At 39.9% G+C, this 22337-nt stretch overlaps 1 protein-coding gene across 4 annotated transcripts in view; it reads left to right on the top strand.

The window, feature by feature from the left end:
• The first annotated feature begins 1051 nt into the window (after nucleotides 1-1051).
• Gpatch8 (G-patch domain containing 8) overlaps nucleotides 1052-22337 on the top strand; it is a 71918-nt gene continuing 50632 nt past the window's right edge. Inside the window, exons 1-4 of one of the 4 annotated variants that reach the window (XM_041635721.1) lie at nucleotides 1236-1302; nucleotides 14478-14552; nucleotides 15541-15575; nucleotides 21228-21245. Coding sequence is in view for 1 of the 4 variants with exons in the window: in XM_041635720.1 (XP_041491654.1) it covers nucleotides 1258-1302; nucleotides 14478-14552 (120 nt within the window). In the remaining 3 variants the exon portion in view is untranslated. Of the gene's footprint in view, nucleotides 1303-14477; nucleotides 14553-15540; nucleotides 15576-21227; nucleotides 21246-22337 lie in introns of those variants that run through there. The other 3 variants (XM_041635720.1, XM_041635722.1, XM_041635726.1) reach the window with 3 other exon arrangements.

Raw genomic sequence — 22337 nt, 5'->3', positions numbered from 1 at the left:
AGGAGCTGGAGAGATGGCTATGTAGTTAAAAGCTCTTCTCTTGTAGAGGGGTTCATTTCCAGCACCCACACGGTGGCTCATAACTGTCTGTAACTCTAGTTTCAGGGTATCCAACAGCTCATTCATGAGCCCCAAACACATATGGAAGGAAGAATAAGAAAAAAATCAAGTTCTTTGTAGACATGCAATGTTGTGAATTCCTTGTTATGCCTTGATTTACACATAGTTTTAAGATAGGTTGTCCCACTGTTTCCCTTAGATTTTTTGTTTGTTTTTTGAGATGGGTTTCTCTGTGTAGCTTTGGAACCTATCCTGGAACTCGCTCTGTAGACCAGGCTGGTTTCAAACCGCCTCTGCTTCCCGAGTGCTGAGATTAAAGGTGTGCGCCACCACCGCCCGGCCATCACTTAGATTTTGTTGAGGCAATGTCTTGTTTAGCCCAGGCTAGCTTCGATCTCCCTAAGCAGCCAAGGATGAGTTTGAACTCCAGATCTTTCTCAGCCTCAATCGTGGCTGTACCTAGTTTTAGTCTTTGACACTCGCTAATAATTACAATTATTAAGTCATTTTTCTAGTTATCTGACTTCCTGCCTGGAATGGAAGCCCGATGAGAAGAGAGATTTTGTTTTCCTACGTCTCAAGTAATCCTATTATGTATCAATTTAAAAAGTACTCTCTCTGGACATGGGAGGCGAGCCTCGGCTACCTAGCGAGCTGGAGTCCAGCCTGGGCTATACAGGAAACCCTGTCCAAAACCGACAAAAACACAAGAACTCTGGCTCGCTAAAGTCCTATCTCATGCTACTGTATACTATTATTTGCCAAATACCGGATGGGCTTGACCAGAAACAAGAGCAGAAGAAAAAAAGACCATTAAACACCAGTGAGTGAGCCAGCAGACACTCCCTAAACCCCCACGTCCTGGCCCGCTGATGTTTCCCTCCGGAAGCGCTTGGGGCGCTCCGGCGCGAGTGCGCTTGCGCGGCCCGCCAGGGTCGCTCCGGGCCGTGCGCGAAGCCAGGCGGTGAGCGAAGGTTCCGCCTCCGGGCCCGCAGAGCGCTTGCGCCCTCGGAATTCCCGTCAGGACGCGTTCTTGCTACCTCCCTTCCTCCCTCCCTCCCAGCGGCCCCCCCCTCCGCCAGCTGCGCGCGCCCGGTGGGCGTGGGAGGAGGCGTGGAAGCAGGGAGGGGGCGGGTGTCGCGGGAGGGAAGGAGCGAACCGGAGAGCCTCGTCCTGAGGAGGAGTGAAGGCGGCAAAATGGCGGACCGCTTCTCCCGCTTCAACGAGGACAGAGACTTTCAGGTAAACACGGGTGTCGCCGAGGACCCCCGCAGGGCTCGCGGCGGGCCCGGGGCCGCCTTCCTCCCGTCCTCTCGGCTCTCCGTCCCTCTGCGCTCTGCTCCGCCTTGCACACCGCCTCCCTTTTCCGCCGCTGGTTTCTCCAGGGGCCTCCGAGCCTGAGATGAAGGAGGCCGCGTCTCCGGCTTCGCCCCCATTCGCTTCGCCCCTTCCGCGCGGGCTTCCTCCTAGGTGGCCCTGGCTTTGGGCTCCCCGGCTGGGTGCTTTGTTGGGGCTGCGCTTTGCTTGGCTCGGGGGCCTGTGCAGGCGCCGGGCTGGCCCTCGGGACAGGGCTGGGCTGGGGAAGGCTTGGGGCCAGTGGTTTCCAGGCCAGGGCTTCCAAACCTTTGGCTTTTGCTCGCCCCGATCGTCTTGGAAATTTTCTTTCCTTTTTCCTCATTGTGATAAACAAATCCTTTGTCGTCTAACACGTCCTTGCCCTGGAAAAGCTTACCCGTACTTATCAGACGCCTTTTTGTTTAGGCGAGCATTGAGCTTTCTCTGGGCATAAATACTGCTGTTGTTTTCAGGCCGTTAGTTGGGCTTGGGAAACAGTAAGGTATTAGGACTGTGGACTGGTCTAAACTTAACTTCGCATCCTACCAAGATTTGTGAGGAGTATGATAATGGCCTTTCCAAGCGTGAGCTAAGTGCCTAAACCTTGATTTTTCTTTCCTCATCTGCAAATGTTGATCTGGAAAGGATGTCCTTGCGAAGGCAGGCCTTGGGGGGGAGGGCGGGGGAGAGGAAACCATGACTGAATTAGGATAATTCGTCTTTTAGCTGTTGAAATTGTTACTGCAGAAATAATTGGAACTATAAAGGATTTAGTAGCCTTTGGCTGTTCTAGGTAAAATGCATCCTCAGAGTCGCAAATCGCTGCATTACTACCGCATCTCCTGGCAACAGCAATTTGGGTCAAAGGATGAGCCTCAGAACTCAAGTTTTTCTCCCCCCCCCCTTTTTTTTTAAATTATTCAAAGCAACACGGAAATACTGTAGCTCGGTGTCAGAAGGCAGTTTGAAGGGTTTAAATTCTTGGAGATGCTTGGGTTGGTAAATAGACAAAACAATTGAACAGTTTTAAGTCGACACTATTTGACAGTCCTGTGCGTAGAACGCCATGAGAAGTTTTGCAGCACTAAAGAATTGGGGGGGTTGATGAGAAACCCTTGCGGTCCTGTGCCTGCTGTGTAGGCCGCTGCACACAGCTCTCCAGGGGTCTTTAGAACGCGGCGCAGGTCCACAGAAGTTTGAGTAACCGGAAGTTTTTGTCTGTTTTAAATAGCAAACCCTATAGCAGGTGCAGACCACATGAGCTTATTAATTTTATTAAATTAAAGTCTTTTAAAGAGACACACAAACTGATGATGAAAACCTTTGGATGCTTTTCAGAGAATTCAAGGTGACCTAATAAAATTGAAACCAGACAGTGCGGATAGTTAAAGTTTTGAGGAAAAAATGGTCCTCAACTATTTCAACAGGCTCAAACAGAATTTCGAGTGAAGATTTTGAGAACTGGATATCAGGATGTGAGTGCTGTCATTTAGAAACTGAGTGGGGACCCTGCTTGATGCGTTAGCTGAGTTAATAGAAAATCTTAATTTTATGGGCCAATGAGATGGCTCAGGGGGTAAAAAAACCCTTGCCCCACAGGCCTGACAACCTCAGTTTGATCCCTGAAAGGTGGAAGGAGAAACTGACTCCAAGATGTCTCCTGACCCCTGTGTGTGTCCTCTCATGATATACACAAAAGATATTAATAAATTTAATTTAAAAAATCACAAAACACCTGATTTTAGATGGTTGAAAAAAGAAGAGGAAATTGAAAATAAGTTTTAAAAATAGTATCTATGGAGGTGATTCAGGGACTTAAGGCATTTGCCATCAAGTCTCATGACCTGAGTTAGATTCTTGGGATCCACAAGTGGAAGGAAAGAACCAAATCAGCTCCTGAAAGTTGTCCTCTGATACCCCATGAAATAAATATAATAAAACCTTTTTCAAATCAAAATCTGACATGTCATAGTTCTTTGTTACCACATACATTTTTAGATCTCTTTTCTATACTTGTTCTGACATAACCCACTTAAAATTTTGAATGTCCTGGCATTTGCATAGAGAATATTGAAAATCGAAGAAAAAAAAATTTGAAGCCATGTCTTACATATCCCACACAGCCTTAAATCTGCAGTATAGCCAGAATGACCATCATTTGTGATTCCCTCCTGCCTCAGCAATGCTGGGATACAGGTGTTCTCTTCTACACCCAGAATTAATTTTTAAAATTTATTTTATGTATATGAATGCTCTATCTGCATTTACAACTTTATGCTAGAAGAGGGCATCAGATCCCACTAGATGGCTGTGAGCCATCATGTGGTTTCTGGGAATTGAACTCAGGACCTCTAGAAGAGCAGCCAGTGCTCTTAACCTTTGAGCCATCTCTCCAATTCCACACCCAGGGTTTTGTGCGTAGTACTTAGGCAAGCACTTCACCCACTGAGCTAAATTACCAGTTTGCAAATAGAATTCTTTTTATTTTTTAATTACTATTTATTTATTTATGTTTGTGTGTATGTGTAGCAGGTGTATATGTGTAGCGGGTTCTCAACTACTGAGTTAAATTCCCAGACTCTTATGTAAATTATCATGCTATTATTTCTTAAAATATCCTTTAAAAATACTTAAGGGTGGGCTGGAGAGATGGCTCAGAGGTTAAAAGCACTGGCTGTTCTTCCAGAGGTCCTGAGTTCAATTCCCAGCAACTACATGGTGGCTCACAACCATCTGTAATGAGATCTCTTGTCCTCTTCTGGCCTGCAGGCAAACATGCAGGGAGAACACTGTATACGTAATAAATAAAATCTTATTAAAAAAATACTTAAGGGCAAAGGCAGATTAATCTTAAGTTTGAGGCCAGCCTGGTCTGCAGAACACAGAGAAACTCTGTCTTGAACCTCCCCCCCCCCCCAAAAAAAAACCAATATCCCCCAGAAAACTAAGGGCTGGGGATATAATAAACTCAGTGGTAGAGTACTTCCCTAATATGTGATGGGCCCTGGATTTGACTCTAGTTACTATTATTACTACCATAGTACTAATAAAATGAGAATAGTATATTTATCTCTAGATGTTTTAATAAAAGAAAAAAACATTGATCTACTGTCAGTAATGTCCTTTGGTTTAAAGCCATTGAAGAGGGAATGAAACATAGTAAGATGCTCTGTGAGTAAATGCAGCCTCCTTTGAAGGGTTTAAGGATTTGAGCATAATAGTGAAACTTTATATGTCTACCATTGGGAGGCAGAGGTAGGAAGATTGTGAGTTTGAGACCCTGTCTAAAGAAAGAAGAAGAAGCCAGGCAGTGGTGGTGCACGCCTTTAGTCCCAACACTTGGGAGGCAGAGACTGGTGGATCTTTGAATTCGAGGCCAGCCTGGTCTACAGAGGCCAGGACAGGCTCCAAAGCTACACAGAGAAAGCCTGTCTCAAAAAAAAAAAAAACAAAAAAAAAAAACAAAAAAACAAATATATAGAAATTGGAAAAGCCAATCTATATTCAAGCCCTATGATGTAGCGTGTATTAACCAAGTTACAGAACTGTCTATGCCATAATTATTTCATTTAAATAATGAGACCAGGCTGGCCTCAAACTCAAACTGGGATTAAAGGTGTGTGCCACTGCCTAGCACAATTTTTTTTGTTAAAGAGATTTATTATGTATATAGTATTCTGCCTGCATGCCAGAAGAGGGCACCAGATCTCACCACAGATGGTTGTGAGCCACCATGTGGTTGCTGGAAATTGAACTCAGGACCACTGGAAGAGCAGCCAGGGCTCTTAACCTCTGAGCCATCCCTCTGTCCCCCAATTTTTATTTTTTAAAAATGTCTATATGAATTATTTGTGAGAGGTTCATGTTTGTGAGTGCAGTGCCTGTGGGAGCCAGAAGAGGACATCAGATCCTGTGAAAGGTGGCCTTAGATTAGAGGCAGTTCTGAGCTGCCTCACATTGGGTGCTAGGAGCTAAATTTGCAAGAATTATATGTTCTTAACTACCAAGCCATCTCTCTAACTCCTAGATTGGCTTTTTAGTTACATATTGGTGTGGTGGGGAGCGCGTATGTGGGCATGACACAGTGCATATATATGGAAGAAAGATCAGATTGCTACTTTATAGAATTTTATAGAGTCAGTTATCTCCTTCCACCTTTCTAAGGACTTTTGGTATTGAACTTGGGTAATCAGGCTTTACCTGCTGAACCATCTTGTGCCTGACATTACTCCTGAACCTGTATTCAATATCATCTTTTCCACTAGTGGTTTTATCTACTTATTATTCATCTGTATTTATTTGTTTATTTTAAAGATAGGGGCTGATCACATTGCCCAGGCTGGCTTCAAATTAATTAATTAATTAATTAATTAATTGTTTTTCGAGACAGGGTTTCTCTGTGGTTTTGGAGCCTGTCCTGGAACTAGCTCTTGTAGACCAGGCTGGTCTCGAACTCACAGAGATCCGCCTGCCTCTGCCTCCCAAGTGCTGAGATTAAAGGTGTGCGCCACCACCACCCGGCTGGCTTCAAATTTATTAGCTGAGTCTCATTGAACTTATTGAATTCCCTCTCTACCTGACAATTGCTGGGATTATAGGCACGCACCATCATGCCAGTTGTACTGCAGTTCCTGATTGAACTTGGGCCTGTGTGCACAAGACTAATACTACCAGCTGAACCATATCTCTAGCCTGAATTTTATATTTTACGCAAGTGTAATTGAATCATCAGTTATGGAAGGTAGACTTATAGGTCATACAAATAATGTGACCTTTTAGACAGACGATACAATTACTGTTCAGGTATGTATCTTTTCTTTCAAGGGTTTCTAGGAAGACTTCTGACTGTGATAAGTTCCACTGTCATAAAAGATACATTATAATATTTCAGGGTTTTTGTTTGTTTGTTTTGGTTTTTGACACTAGGTTTCTCTGTAGCTTTGGAGCCTGTCCTAGAACTCTCTGTAGAGAAGGTTGGCCTCGAACTCCCTCCTGTCTCTGCTGGGATCAAAGGTGTGTGTTACCACCGCCTGGCAGGATTTTTGTTGTTTTGTTTCTCTCTCAGGGCCAGAGTCTCAGGTAGCTCAGACGCCTCAAATTCGCAATCCTCCTGCCTCTGCCACTAGAGCACTGGTGGTTTACAAATGGTAAGCATTCACCACTACGCCCAGCCCTCTTTATTTGACTTTCTATTTTGAGATGGGGTCTTACCAAATTTCCTAGGCTGGCCTTTAATTACTCTGTTGTCTAGGCGGCTCCTATTTGAATTTACAGTCCTCCTACCCCAGGCTCCAAATTACTGGGATTGCAGGCCTGCACTATTAGGCCTGGCTTTTTAGGTGGACAGTGGTGGGGACTGAGTTACACTTGTAGCTTTTCAAAATGGCATTTTATCTCTGGAAACCTTTGCAATCTAGACTGACTTTTGTTTGTCTAATAGAGCTTTGATGACTCCTTTAGAATCTGACCACCGTTTCTGAGTGAGACATCACCTCTTACTGCATTTACTAAATAAGACATTTGTTCATATAATTAATGAATTGTATATATAATTAATAAAAATATATAATGTAATTTATGCTAAGATAACATTTTGGGTTTCAGATTCATTAAAGTAAGTTTTAGCTGTACTTACTACGAAGCTGTAAAGTCCTGTTAAGGTTAGCATTTTGTGGTTGTGCAGCTTTTAATGGTGATGCATCTAGATGCTGGAGAGGAAATACTCTTTAGTATTTATATCTGAGAGGACTGATGGAGTTTGGTATGTGCATTGATGTTTAATGAAAAAAGATTATAACCATAGGTGTGCTCAGCTACAGAAACAAATACCTCTTTAAGTCAGGGCCTTACCTTTTAGTCTGTCCTTGTCTGAAACTCATAGTTCTCCCCAGGTATTGGGATTGCATGCAGGCATGAGCCACCACATCTGGCTCAGGCTGTTTCTTTTTTGTTTGTTGTTCCCTTTGAGACAGGGTTTCTCTGTGTAACAGGTCTGGTTGTCCTGATTTCACTTTGTAAAACACACTGGCCTTGAACTCACAGAGATCTGCCTCCTGAGTGCTGGGATTAAAGATGTGTACCACCATGACCACTGGGTTTTCAAGGTTTTTAGAGGCAGGGTTTCACTGTGTAGCCTTGACTGGCCTGGAACTAACTCATTGAGATGTGCCTGCCTCTACGTCTAGTGGTGGGTTAAAGGCATGCATCACTAGGCTTGGTGATAATAATTTTTATTTTAAATAAAAAATCCGTGTGAGAAATTATTACTAACTGCCCACAATATCCTGATTTTTTTTTAAAGATTTATTTATTATGTATACAACATTCTGCCTCCATGTATGCCGGCAAGCCAGAGGGGGGCGCCAGATCTCATTACAGATGGTTGTGAGCCACCATGTGGTTGCTGGGACTTGAACTCCGGACCTCTGGAAGAGCAGCCAGTGCTCTTAACCTCTGAGCCATCTCTCCAGCCCCCTCCTGATGTTTTCTTTAAAAAAATGTATTTATTTTACTTTATGTGTATGGGCATTTTGCTTGCATGTATTATTTGAGGAAGCTATTTTTCCTATGTTTACATTTATTACATCTGTTTGTGTGTGTGTATATTTGTGGGCACCCAGGTGCCATATTGGGTGTATGGAGGTCAGAGAACAATTTGTGAAAGATCTCTCCACTAGGTTGGTCTCAGGGATCAGATTCACATAGTAACAAGGGCCTTGCTGAGCCATCTTGTCAGTGCTTGATTTTGGATTTTCCTAGGAACTGAACATAATCTGGCACTGTAGTCTGTATTTCAGTTTGGCCGGTATTTGTGTGTCTCTCATTCTGTAGCTGGTTGAACTGAGACTGCTGAGACCATTAGAAAAAAAACGTAGAAGTTCTTTTGTCAGTGGTCCTGGCTGATTCAGTACTAGGGGGTAGGAGCAGGGCCTAGACACCCCCCCACACACCTTCTTAGTGCTGGCCTTAGAGGTGAAGGTGCCTGGTGTTTACTGAGCAGACCTAGCCTGGGTGCTCTTCTCGGCCTAGGGTGGGGACATATAATGATCATTATAAAAATGTAACATTTGCTCAAGGACTTTCTAGAATCTGTTTACATGATCATAGTGTTAAATAAATAGCAGTAAGAAAGCCATCTGTTACTTTTATGTAGTATGTTTATAGGATTCCTTTTAGGGCCCCTTTTCTCTCTTTCCCTCCTCTTATATTGGGAATCAAAACTCAGGGGCTTGATCATGCTATACAGGGGTATTGAGTTGTACCCCTGGAATCTTTTATATGCCATCTGTGCTAACAGGATGGGACTTTCAGAAGAGTTTTACTTGAAAAGAGGTTCATAGTTTTAAAATATTTAGGTCACAGAAATAGGTTTTATGTGTATGTTTGTGTGGGCATGTGTCTAGTACTATGAAATAAAGTTGCTATTTTAATGCAAATGTGCAAGAGATAATAAATAGATTTTATTCTTGTTTTTGTCTTTTTTCCTTTCAATTGGAAGAAATGCATAAGCTAAAAAAAATGTCAGCTATGCTTGGGATACTAAAACTTAGATCATTACCATTCATATTCCCAAAGTATGAGAGATGGAAAGGATTTGATTCAGGGATGAAACCAATAGTGACCCAAGGAAAATCAGCTGAAGGTTCCCTAGAAGTCATTAAAAAAGTAAAGGATGTGAGGCATGCTGGTGTCTGACTATGTAATCTCAGTATTTAGGACGCTGAGGCAGTACTGTTGAGTGTTCAAGGCAAGTGGGCTTTTTTTGTTTGTTTTTGTTTTCCTATTTGATTTTTCAAGGCAGGGTTTCTTTGTGTAGCCCTGGCTGTCCTGGAACTTGCTCTATAGACCAGGGTGACCCTAAACTTAGAGATCACCTGCCTCTGCTTCCTGAGTGCTGGGGTTAAAGGCCTGCAGCATCACCCAGCTTCTGTTAACTTTAAAATTGCAGTGTAAAATGATGCCATTAATATCCAGAATGCCCTATGATCGGGCTGGGAAAAAATTGATTAATTAATAAAAAGAAAAATATCTAAAATGCCCAATTTTCTTTTTGTTTTTTTGAAATAGGGTTTGTTTGTGTAGCTCAGGCTGTCCTGGAACTAGCTCTGTAGATCATGCTGGCCTTGAACTCATGAGTGCTGGGATTAAAAGTGTGTGTTATCATCAGCCAGCCTGGTTTTCTTTTTCAATGATAGTTTTTTCTATTTCCTCTTGATATATTTTTTCAATAGTAAAATTTACTTATTTGGAATTTGTAAAGACGCCAGCAATAAAGTCTTATTATTTGGTGACAAAGGAGGATTGTGTTGTTCATAGAGTAAATATGACTGCCTCGTACGGCTGTGTCTGCCTCATGCCACTTTTAAAAACTTGAGGTTTAGCGGGATGTGGTGGCACATAAAATTAATCCTAGCTCTTAGAAAGCAAAGGCAGGTGGATCTTTGTATTCTGAGCCAGCCTGGTTTAATAATGAGACTGTTTCCAAAAAAAAAAGAGAGAGAGAGACATTTATTATGTTTGTATGGATGGGTGTGGACTGTGAGTGCCACAGTGTGCTTGTTGTGATAGTCAGTTCTCGCCTTTACCATGTGATTACAGGAATCACGCCCTCTCCGTTGTTTCTTTCTTCTCCCTTCCTCCCTTCATATATACATATATATATATACACACATATACACATACACATATATATATATATATCTCCCAGACTAGCTTTGAACTTGCTTTGAGCTGATGGTGACTTTGAATTTCTCATGCTCCACCTCTGAAGTGCTGGGATTGTTGGTGTATGCTACCATACCTGGTCTGTGTGATGTTGGAGATTGAACCCAGAGCTCTGTGCATATTTGGCTTTCTTTTCAAGTGAGCTATGCTTATACACGTGACATTACATGGCTTGAATTTAGAAGTCCAATTTGGGGTCAAGAAATAGCTCAGTGGGCCGGGCGGTGGTGCACGCCTTTAATCCCAGCACTTGGGAGGCAGAGGCAGGCGGATCTCTGTGAGTTCGAGACCAGCCTGGTCTACAAGAGCTAGTTCCAGGACAGGCTCCAAAAACCACAGAGAAACCCTGTCTCGAAAAACCAAAAAAAAAAAAAAAAAAAAGAAAGAAAGAAATAGCTCAGTGGTTAAAGGTGCTTGCCATCAAAAGCCTACTTTATAGGACCCACAGAGTAGAATGGGAGAACCAACTCATACAAGTTGATCTCTGACCTCCATATGTGTGCAGTGACACAAATGTGCACATGTGTGCATACACACACACACAAGAATGACTATAAATGTAATAGTAATAAAAAGCATCCTTAATTATAGATAAGTATGTCATTTGAGTTGTGAGTAGAGCAACAGTATTTAGTTTACTCAGTCTAAGGAGTGTTGATTAATGAAGTAGAAAAGATAAACCTGGGTGTGGCAATGTATGTCAGTGACCTCAACTCTTGAGACATGGGTACAAGATCAGAAGTTCAGTATCATCCTCAGCTCCTTAAAATGAGTCCAAGAACAGTGTGGGCAACCTGAGACCCTGTCTCAAGAAGCAAACATGCCAGGCATGGTGGTGTATGTCTTTAGTCCCCACACTAGGGACTAAATCAGGCACATCTCTGAGTTAAGAGGCCAGCCTGACAAAGCAAGTTCCAGGACACATAGGGCTGTTTCACAGAGAAATCCTGTCTCAAAAAACCAAAAGCAAAAAGGAATTTTAGTTGGTGAGAGCAGGGAAAGACAGAGACATCTGTGTAATATACTAGCCAGAATCAAGTTAAAGATAGACTAAGAGGCATGTCAAAATTAAAATCAATTTAAACTTGGCGTACACCTCATCTAGATGAAAAAAAGTCAGATGGTTACAGCCTTGTTAATAATTCATATGATCATTCATCAGGAACTTAAGACCTGGGCCGGCTATGGTTTAGCCAGTGAGCTGGCTGGGAAGCCTGGTGATTCCCCAGAACCTACAGTTGTAGGCTTTTCCTTTTGGGCCACCAACCAGCTCCCAAATCATGACACAGAGACTTACTATTAGTTTTGAATGCTCGGCCCAGTTTAGACTCACTTCTGACTAACTCTTTTAACTTAAATTAACCTATTTATTTTTCTTTTGCCTCGGAGCCTTTTTATCTTTCTGTACGTTCTACTTTGTCTCCTGGCTGGCAGCTGCCTGTCAGCCCCAGACACCTCCCTCTTTCTCTCCTCCTTCTCTCTTGAGCTTAATTTCTCCTATTTATTCTCTCTTCTGCCACTCCTGCCTGTCCCTCTTCTGCCTAGTATTGGCTGTTCAGCTTTTTATTAGATAGACCAATCAGGTACCTTAAATAGGCAAGGTAAAAACAGCAATGAAGCACAATTAATAAAAGCTCAGGGTCAGAAATTGGGGTTCAACCTGAAGATCCAAAAAGTAAACATCCACTGACTCTTGACCTCAATCCAAAAATGGTGATCCTGCCTCTAGGAATCTCAGTAGGAGTCTATATCTTCTCTGTTTTACGTTCCTGTCTAGGGCTGGGATTAAAGGCGTGCACCACTGTCAATAAAGGTATTCATCACCCAGTTTCTATGATAACTAGTGTGGCTACTGGGATTAAGGTGTGTGTGTTACCATAATCTGGTCTGTAAAGATAACCAGTGGGGCCAGGAGGTTGGCTCATGCCTTTAATCCCAGCACTGGGAGGCAGAGGCAGGCGGATCTCTGTGCGTTCAAGGCCAGCCTGGTCTACAAGAGTGAGTTCCAGGACAGGCTCCAAAGTTACAGAGGAAACCCTTTCTCGAAAAACCAAAAAAAAAAAAAAAAAAAAAAAGCTATCTTTAGGCAGTCTTTATTCATTAAAATACAATTCAAATGTCACTACACAGAGCGTATCTTTTTATAATTAAACAAATGGGGCTGGAGAGATGGCTCAGTGGTTAAGAGCATTGCCTGCTCTTCCAAAGGTCCTGAGTTCAATTCCCGGCAACCACATGGTGGCTCACAACCATCTGTAATGAGGTCTGGTGCCCTCTTCTGATCTGTAGACATACACACAAGACAGTATTGTATACATAATAAATAAATAAATATTTAAAAAATTAAATAAATGCAACATAAACAGAAGTAACACTTTTACACAGCTAAAGTAATATTCCCCAGCACAAAGAAATGTCACACATCTTTACATAGTTAAAATAGTCTAAAAAAAAATAGTCTACAACAAGTGGAGAGAACCAGCTTCCAGTTATCCTCTAACCTCCACACAAGATCTGTGATTACTTGCCCCCCACACAGCATACCTGAAAGTGAGTGCTTGTGAAAAAATATACACACACAAATAATAAATAAAATTAACTAAAATTACTAAAAACTAAATGAATAAAAACCACATGGGGGGTAGGCATGGTGATTCATGCCTGTAAGAGACCCAGCACTCAGAGGTAGAGGCAGGAGGATCTTTGTGTGTTGGAGGGTAGTCTGGTTTATATATCAAGTTTCAGAACCAGCCAAGACTAAATAGAAAAACCTTGTCTCAAAAAAGAAAAAAGAAAAAACCAAAAACCTGACTTTGAGTCCACTGACTTTGATTATAATGTTATGGTTTTTTGTTGTTGTTTTGTTTTTTTGTTTTTTGTTTTTTTCAAGACAGGGTCTCTTTGTGTAACAGCCCTAGCTGTCCTGGAATCCTCTTTGTAAACCATGTTGGCAAACTCAGAGATTCACCTGCCTCTGCCTCCTGAGTGCTGGGATTAAAGGCCTGCGCCACCACCGTCTGGCACAGTCAGTGCTCTTAATTACCGAGCTACCTCTCCAGCTCCAGACATAGACTCTTAAAGTTTTTTCATTTTGTTTTGTGTGCCTGGCTTCCTTTCACTGTTTCTTCTTTTCTTTTTGTTATTTACCTATGCTGGTGGTTGAATTTAGGGTCTTGTGCATAGTAGGCAACATGTGTGGTTATTTGAGTCAGGATTTCTCTCTGTGGCCCTGCTCCCATGGAATTCACTCTGGCCTCAAACTCAGACATCTGCCTGCGTCTGCCTCCCAAGTACTGGGATCAAAGGCATGTGCCAGGTCTGCTAGGCAACTTTTTTTTTTTTTTTTTTTGAGACAAGGTTTCTTACTAGGCAACTTCTTTATCAGCGAATTATTGTTTTTACTCTAAGTTGTTCTATTTACCGAGAGACTTGGGAGTCAGATGTTGGGGTGAAAACCTACAAGATCAGAGAAGCTGAGAAGCAACCAGCTGACCTTTTTTGGCCAGAACCCAGCAAGAGAGTGTCTCTATCCATTCCAACAAAAAAGGCCCAAGAAAGTCCTTCCCTACTGCTTCCTGTGCAAGTCTCTTGTTCATCTTCCTGGGTTCTCCATACTCTCTATGGCTAATTTTTGCCAGCTAGTCGTTGGCTCTGCCCTGATCCAAGGTTAATTTTATTAACACAGTCTTGAAGTTTCACAGTTTGATCAACTGCGCAACAAATTAAACCTCTAAATTCTACTGAAGAGTCTGTGTTTGCTTGTGTAGGCTCATGACATAGCTTACATGTGGAGGCCAGGGTATGATTTTATGGAGTTCTTCTCTATCCACCTCCACATGTGTTCTGGGATCAAAACTCAGGGTATCAGGCTTGCATAGTTGGGCGGCAAGACTTACCTTCTGAGCCTTCATTCCTATCCTGAATGGTTTTTATGGGTGAGTCATACCTTCTGTCCCCATGATTGAACCTAGGACTGCATGTGTGCTGATTAAGAGCTCTACCACTGAACTGCATCATCTGCAGTTTTTTTTTTAATTATTTATTTGGCAATATGTGGGATTTGTGTTGTTTCATGGCACACATGTGGCTGTCAGAGAACAACTTGGCTGAAAGTAAGTTCTTTTCCACCATCTGGGTACCAGGGTCAAACTCAGGTGGTCAGACTTGGTGACATATGTCTTTGCAGTATGAAGCCATCTCATTGGCCTTACAGATTTTTTTTTAAGAGTCTCAACTTGTAGTACAGTTTTGGTTTTCTACTGAAAAATACTAAAACTTACTTGTAGTTAGTTGGCTAGATTATCAGTCACTTTAGTATTAATTACTTTTGAAAAATAACTGCAGGTTTTTTCCCCCAGGGTAATCACTTTGATCAGTATGAAGAAGGACACTTGGAGATTGAACAAGCATCCCTCGACAAGCCTATCGAATCGGTAAGATGACCCGTGCATATTTGGGGTCTTAGCCAGTTAGTTAGCTAGAGCTCGTGTGACACTTGACGTGAGTGAAGTTAAACTTAGGTAGAACTAGTAGCGCAGTTGAGAGCCATTTTCTTGCATGCTCTGCAGTAATCAGGTAGAGTTTGGATGTGGTTTAATAATGTTGGGAAATCAGTGTAAAACAGAAAAAAGTTAGGATTTAGTGGAAAAATATCATTTTGGCCCATATTAAACTTTGCTAAAGATAGAAGGTTGGGTGTAGTGGCTTTGTAAATTGAATAAAGGAGTAAAATGTATTTTGATCCTTTAATCCTTTCTGGGCAGAATAATCATGTGTGAGATGCTCCAGTGGAAGCAGTTAAGACGTAGCAAACTGTTAGACCTTGTAAGACGTGGTGGGCTTAGTCTCTGTCACTTAAGAAATATCTGCTGGTTTTGTTTTGTTTTTTTCAGGTCAAGCTAGTTAATTTGTCTTCTTATACCTCTTAGTCTATGATGTTAATAATACCAAGTCATAGAACACGGAGATTTATTTTTCTCTGTCTCTTAATTTAAAAAAAAAGTTTTAAGTTTTGAGCATTTAAAAAACACATTTTAAAATAACTATCCATTGTTAAAGTATCTAAACTTGTTATTATCAGCATTTAAAATTCATGCTTACATTTCCATACTTAAAAGGATTTCATTGAAGCATTGGTAAAGTTTGAATGGATAAAAGATCAAAAAGGGAGTCCTAATTTTATATCTGTCAAGATAGAGTCCCCTCCCTGTAAGAAACACTAGCTTTCTTTCCTTCTGTGAGATAACAAAGCAGTTAAGAAAGGATAGACAATTTAGCTTTTGTTTTCAAAACTATAACATAGTAAAGGATCAACATATATTTATGTTCCTAATTAGGTTGGTGTTGTGTGTGTTTGTGTGTGTGTTTAGATGTTTACAGAAATTTACACAACTTGGGGTGTTCGACATTTTTCTTCCACAGCAGTTGGCCCATATTAGCTAAGCAGCCATGATCTGGTTTGTATTGCACGGTCTGCCTTTTTTTAATTTCTTCTCTAGGGTTTCTTTCTCCCCCACCTCCCCTTCTTATTTCTGTCTTTCTGGTCCAGTGAACACTGCATATAGTACTTTCTGTCTTAATGTGCTGGCATGATGCTAGACTAGGCATGGCAGTAATTGATGGCGCATGTGATAATGCTGCAGAGGGAGAGTTCGTATCTGATAATGTGCTGAAAGTCTAGTTTGATATTTTAACATAAGATTAAAATGCCACGCCCATTTTGCTAAGTTAAAACTCACCAAGGTATGTATAGGCCTTGTTCTGTATCAGAGATTATCATCAGGCAGAATTTTATAATGAGATCCATAGGCAAAATGCAAGGTTTGTACTAGAAAATAATTTAGTTTTCCATTTTAATTTAAAAATATTTTTTTGTGTCAGAGTTTTAAGAACAAATTACTGATAATAACTCCCCAGCATATATTCTGTGAGGCACATGGATAAACTATTTCTGTTGAGCATATTGACTTGTCAATATTAGGAAGTTTAATTAGCCTGAGTCTGTAGCCTGGTTCACTGTACCCAATGAATTTTTTTTTTTTTTTTTTTTTAAATTGACCTTTAGTATTTTTAAGTCCTGTGTAGGTCCATATTGTAAATTTTTTTAATCTGTTTTTGTGACATGAAACTAATGATACTGTTTCCTCACAGTGCCCAGGATTTTTTTCTTGGACATGTCGTATTTATAAGCAAAGCACTGTGACAAAGACAGTCTGCTTGTGTAATCTCTGCCCAGTAATCTCAGTGAGTAAGAGTAGAACCGGCTTAAGTCTTGTTTATTAGATATGTTAATCTTCTCCATTTAAAGTAACAAATGATATTGTGCTCAGACTGCATCTTTACTTTTAAAAATAAATGTGTGGCCAGAGACATATATATTTTATTGAATTATAGTTCTAATGATAAAATATTTTTCCATAAATATGCACATTAATTGCGAATTGGTAGTTTAATTGTAGGAAGACCTTTGTAGGATGCATTGTGTTAAATAGAAGTAGGACTCAAAAAAAGAAAAGAAAAGACAAAAGAAAAGTGGGACCCAGAAAACAAAGGGCTTTATTTCTGCTACCTAATCATTTGGAAATAAAATTTGAAGTTTTAAAAGAACTTCTAAATGATTGATATCAAAGTAGGTAGTGCTTCTTCTCGTCCAAAGGCAAAAGTTCCCTATCATCTGAATGCCCACCAGATAATAAGATATGTTTACTTACAGGGCTGGCTGGCTATCTCAGGCTATTTTGTTCTGAGGGGTAATGTTGCTTCTAACACAGAAAGAGCCTCTGCTGAATTAAAATCTTTCTCTGCAGCAATATCTTGAGAGGTGCTGACTGTTTTGCTACAGCATGCAACTCAAAAGTGGCTGGGAATACACAGCTTTGGGAGTCTACAGATCATTGCAGGAGCTAAAGTTGTAGTCATTGAAATAAGTAAGAACGGTAATCTGCAACAGCAGATAACTATGGAGGTCTGCCCAGAATTGTGTCAGGAATATGCCTGTATGAAGGGCTATTATGAGTATGGAATTAAGGCTATTTGTTTCATAATAGAGCATATTTGATACAAACCAGCAAAACGTGAAATGAGACTCAAAGAGATGCTAATAAATTATACATTAAGCATTCTTCTGAATTCTGGATCTGTTAGAGAGATGATACAGTTATTCAGTTTTAGTAGGCCAGTGTTAAAATGAAAATCTAAGATTCATAAATTATTTCATAGATTTACTATCTAGTTTTATTTTCATTTATTTCAACCAATAATATATTCTTGTGGTCAAGAGTAAACATTTTCTACGAAAATTAGAATTGGTAGGTAATTTGGTTATCTGATTTATGGTGAGAAGAAAATAAAACATTTTTTTTTCTTTACTGAAAACAACTTTTTTAGTATGAACTTTAAAAGTTGTTAGTTTATAAGATTTTTAAGTTCAGGCCATGATTACGATTTTAATCACTTAAAATATTTGGAAAGCTAAATGTAATCTAAAGCTATAGTCCAATCTTAGGTTCTATTATAATTATAAGAATTATAATTATAGTTTAGGATATATGGTTTTTTATGACCTTTATCTTAGTTTGAAGGTGATAAACAACATGGGATAATATAAGTTGGACAAAAGACCAAATGCCTACATCATATATTTGAAAAGATGCTGTCATTAATACAGTTGTACCTATGTACCAAGTACAACTGTTCCTTAGCCATTAGTTGCTTTTTCGTTCTACCTGACTAAAATCTTGACTTTAGGAATTGTCAGGTTGAGTGGGTTTTAAAAATTAGTGTTAAGTTTTCAAACTCTGATTGCCAATGTTTAGTTTACTTATCTAAGGATTTAGTGGTACAGGTATAGCTAGAGTTTTGTTCTATTGCATATCTGTTTAGATCTGTGGACTCCACTAGTTCCAAAATGTAACTGTGAGACTGCTAATTTGACTCTTAGCAGTGACTTTATGTGGACTGCACAATAAACAATATGCTTCTTGGAGCTGAATGGTGTAGCATTACTATATGGCTTTTCTCTCTAGTCTTCATTTGTCATCTGTAGTGAGCTATAGATTTTTTCATTTGGGGAATTTTTACAAATTTGTTCTTTGCATGGATTCACCTGGTAGCATTGGTTCTTGCTTATAGAGTCTCTAATACACAATCAGCAAAGCTTACAACCCACTCAAGAGACCAATTTTGTCCTGCTGAAAATGGGCTAAATTTTATAAACTGAATGTGGTTGTCAACTAAAAGAAAATTGAGTGTGGGATTAATATTTATCTAGTCACTGATATATCAGAAGTGTAGTTTTCTATTGAGATATGAAATTCTATTTTTTAGTATCAAAATTTTCTAGCCCCTTGCACTAAGATAATTTTTTATCTGTGTTTTGTCAGGCTCCTATCATACGTGATGGTGGTGTTGCCAAATAGTCTTTGTCACTGTGGTGGTGTATGGTAACATGGAGCAGAGAACAGTTCCTGGGAAGCTTTTCTACTTCGTGTTTAATTAATATATAAAAAATTTGAGGACCATCAAAAATAGTTAAAGAAGTTTTTGTTAGTTTGCTTCTTTAATGTTACTATATTTTAAGCAAAGTGGTAGTTACTTAGAAAGTACTTCTTGCTTTTGAAGATCTCCCATTTGAAAACTCTCACATAATAGGCAGGAACACATGTCGGTAGTTGAGATTTTTTCTTTCTTCTCCTCCTCCTCCTCTTCTTCTTCCTCCTCTTCTTTTTGTTTGTACGTGGTTTTTCAAGAATGGATTTCTCTGTGTAAGAACCTTGGCTATCCTGGAACTTGCTTTGTAGGTCAAGCTAGCCTTGGACCCACAGAGATCTGCCTGCTGGAATTAAAGGCGTGTGCCACCATGCTTGGTGGTAATACATGATTTTAGCTTATGTTTTAATTTTAGAAATAAAAAAACAAAATAAGTCAATGGATATAATTTTGTTCCCCTTCCCCCCAAAAAATGGGTTTTCAGTTCAGCTGAACATTTGAACACAGTAGGACTTCATTTTCAGCTGAAGAACATTTATAGCTGCCATTTTGAAGCTCAGCTCTGGAAACTGAATCAGGTAGAAAATCATGGTTGTGTATCCTCCTTAAGAAAAATTCATTTACCTTATTTCTTAGCTTAAAAATGAAATTTCTTGTAATACTTTTTTAAATTTATTTTTATTTATGTGCATTGGTGTTTTGCCTGCATGTGTCTGTGCGAGGGTGTCAGATCTTGGAGTTACAGACAGTTCGAGCTGCCATGTGAGTGCTGGGAATTGAACCTGGGTGTTTTTTTTTTTTTTGTTTTGTTTTTGTTTTTTGTTTTTTTGGCAAGACCAGCCAGTGCTCTTAACTGCTGAACCATCTCTCCAGCCCTCCTTGTAATTCTTACATGTACATTTAAGTTGTAAAAAGCCTAGTCTATTACCACCACATATTTTTGTGATTGCATTATTTGAAAAGACTAAAATATTAAATTTTGTTTTTGTAAAATAATTTGAAACAAATTATATCTACATGTAGATATTAGACTTTTTCTTTTTTCTTTTCTTCCTCTCCCTTTCTTCCTCTCCTTCCCTCTTCCTACCAACATTGTCTCCCTGTTGTCCTTGCCAGTATATAGCTTAAGATGGCTTTGAACTCGTGGAGATATTGCTTTAACCTCCCAAGTTCTAGGATTTTTGGCATGAACTACCACACGTGGCTAGTTTGTTGAGATCATTTCTTGTTGACTTCAGGTTCAATAGGATGTCTTTGGATCTCTAGTTTTCTCCCTCTGAGTGGGATTATAGGCACATGATATTATACCTTTTTTTTTTCTTTTTGAGACAGATCTCGCTATTATGTAGCTCTGACTGTCTGTACTCACTGTGTGTAGATCAGACTGGCCTTAAACTCAGAGATCCATCTGTCTCTGTCTCTCAAGTTCTGGAATTTAAGGGGTAAGCCACCATGCCTGGCTTTCTCTTACTTTTTGGGGGTGGAGAGGTTCAAGATAGGGTTTCTCTGTGTTGCCTTGACTATCCTTGAGCTAGTTCTGTTATTATCACTTTATTTTGTTTTATTGAGACAGGGTCTCCTTAGGTAGCCTTGACTGTCTTTGGAACAGGGCGTGTCCTGTAGACCAGGCTGTACTTGAACTGAAGAGATCTGGGTGCTTCTGATCCTGAGTGCTGAGAATAAGTGTGTGTGTGCTACCACTCCTGCCCTTGTTTCTCTTCTTTCTTTTCTTTTTAAATTTATTCTTCAGGCTGGAAAAATGACCCAAGTGGTTAAGAGTGAGTATTGTTCTTGCAGAGGACTCAAGTTGATTCTCAGCACCCATATCAGGGAAGCTCATAGCTGCCTGTTAACTTCAACTCCCTGGTGTCTGACACTCTGACCTCAGGAACCTGCAGATAAACACACACACACACACACAAATATTAAAAAACTTATTCTTTGACAATTTCTTATAGGTATACATTATGTCTTGACCACAGCTACCACCGCTTGTTTATTTTTCTTTTTGGTAGGAGATCATACTGAATAATTCCGTGGAGAGCCACACAGCAGCTTTTCTTCCAAAAACAGGTAGTCTGAAGTGATAGGAGAGGCCCAGGTTCCCTTTATGAGTTACTCATTTACTTGAGGCTGGTGGGAGATGCGTCTACAGTTTTGTTGTCTATTTTAGTCAGAAGACTTCAGTGGCATATTCAATAGTTTATAGCCTCAAACATTCCGTTCTCTGCTCCTGCTCAGAAAAGTTGAGAAGTTAGAACCGTTTAACATTAGGCTTCAGAAGAGTGACACCACTGCCATTCCCTGTCAGCAGCTTTCCTCAGAGGTGACAGCCGGCCTCTTGAGTGGCGTTGTAAAAGTGCTAATGTGTATGACCCTAAACTTTTCTTTTTCTCCCTTTAACATTTGCTTTTCCTTTCACTGTTGTCAGTCACAACACGCTGCTCTTGAATCTCTCAGCTGGTCTTGACTCGTGGTTTACTTATGCTTTCAGTCTTCTTTAATAAATACATTACTTGCAAGCAGTGAATTGAAAACAAGACAAAAAAATAAAAATAAAGCGACCATTAGTGATCGGACAGTTTCTTACTTTGTGTTACATTTAACTGTTCTTTTGACAGCCCAGTTTTTAAAGCCAGGTTCGTATGGAAATGCTTTCACTCCACTTGCACTGCTTTTGGAAATAGCATACTGCTTCATCTGTCTGTTTATTTTAGTGCGTTCATAATATAACACGTCAGCATAATGTCTCATCTCATGGGCCAAAGACTGAATTCAAAACAAAACAAAAACCACAGATCACAGTGAATGGGGGAGGGACAACAATTTTTGTCAGCATTTTTAATACATAAATCTTTGTGCCAAACAAATACAGTTACAGCATTAGGATAGCAAGGGAATAAACAGTGATAAACTGAAATGGTTTAGTTACTAGGTTTTTTGGGTTTTTTTTTTTTTTTTTTTTTTTTGGTAAGATCTCACAGTTTAGTCCTAACTGTCACTGAACTGAAGGTGATCCTCCTTTCTTAGCCTTATTGTTGCTAGGATTATGAGGAGTGTGCCACCATGTCAAGCTCCACTACATGATCTAAGAGTCATTTTGTTATCCTTGTCATTTCTAGAGGTACACAATAGATATATATATTTTTTTGGTAGTAGAAAAATAAGAGTTGTTCTTGTTTTTGTTTTTTGCTAATCTTAGCTTTCATATATTTTTGTTTTAATTAAAAAAGTTTTGAGGTGATATGGCTCAAACCTGGGCCTCACACTGCTAGGCAAATATTTTGCAGCTAAACTAGATCCCTAGGCCTTTTTTATTGTAGCCCAGGTTGGTTTTAAATTTGTTAGATAGCTAAGGATGACCTTGAATTTCTGATCTACTTGCAGTCTGACTCTACCTCCCTAGTTCTAGGATTAAAGATGTGATTCAATATGATTTGCCATTTGCCTTTTTTTTTAACTTTAAAAAATAATGAAGTTATTTATAAGTAGTTGGGCAAGATGATGCTTTTCTTAGTAGTGTAGGAGAGAAGAGAAACAGAAACAGTGTTCAATTAAGTTTTTGTGATATTTAATAATGTGAACATGATCACTTGGGGTTGCATACAGACTTGTTTCCTAATTCTATTTTTAGCAAAAATAATTCCTAGTGGCCTTTTAATATACCATATTTTATATGTGTGTGTGAATATACCACATATCGCAATAGTTTCTTTTGTTTTAAAAACAGC

Source organism: Microtus oregoni, unplaced genomic scaffold (assembly GCF_018167655.1).
Source record: "Microtus oregoni isolate MIOR12 unplaced genomic scaffold, Mior012 000048F_ref0000485, whole genome shotgun sequence".
NCBI classification, from domain to species: domain Eukaryota; kingdom Metazoa; phylum Chordata; class Mammalia; order Rodentia; family Cricetidae; genus Microtus; species Microtus oregoni.
This window is presented reverse-complemented; position numbering and strand designations above follow the sequence as displayed.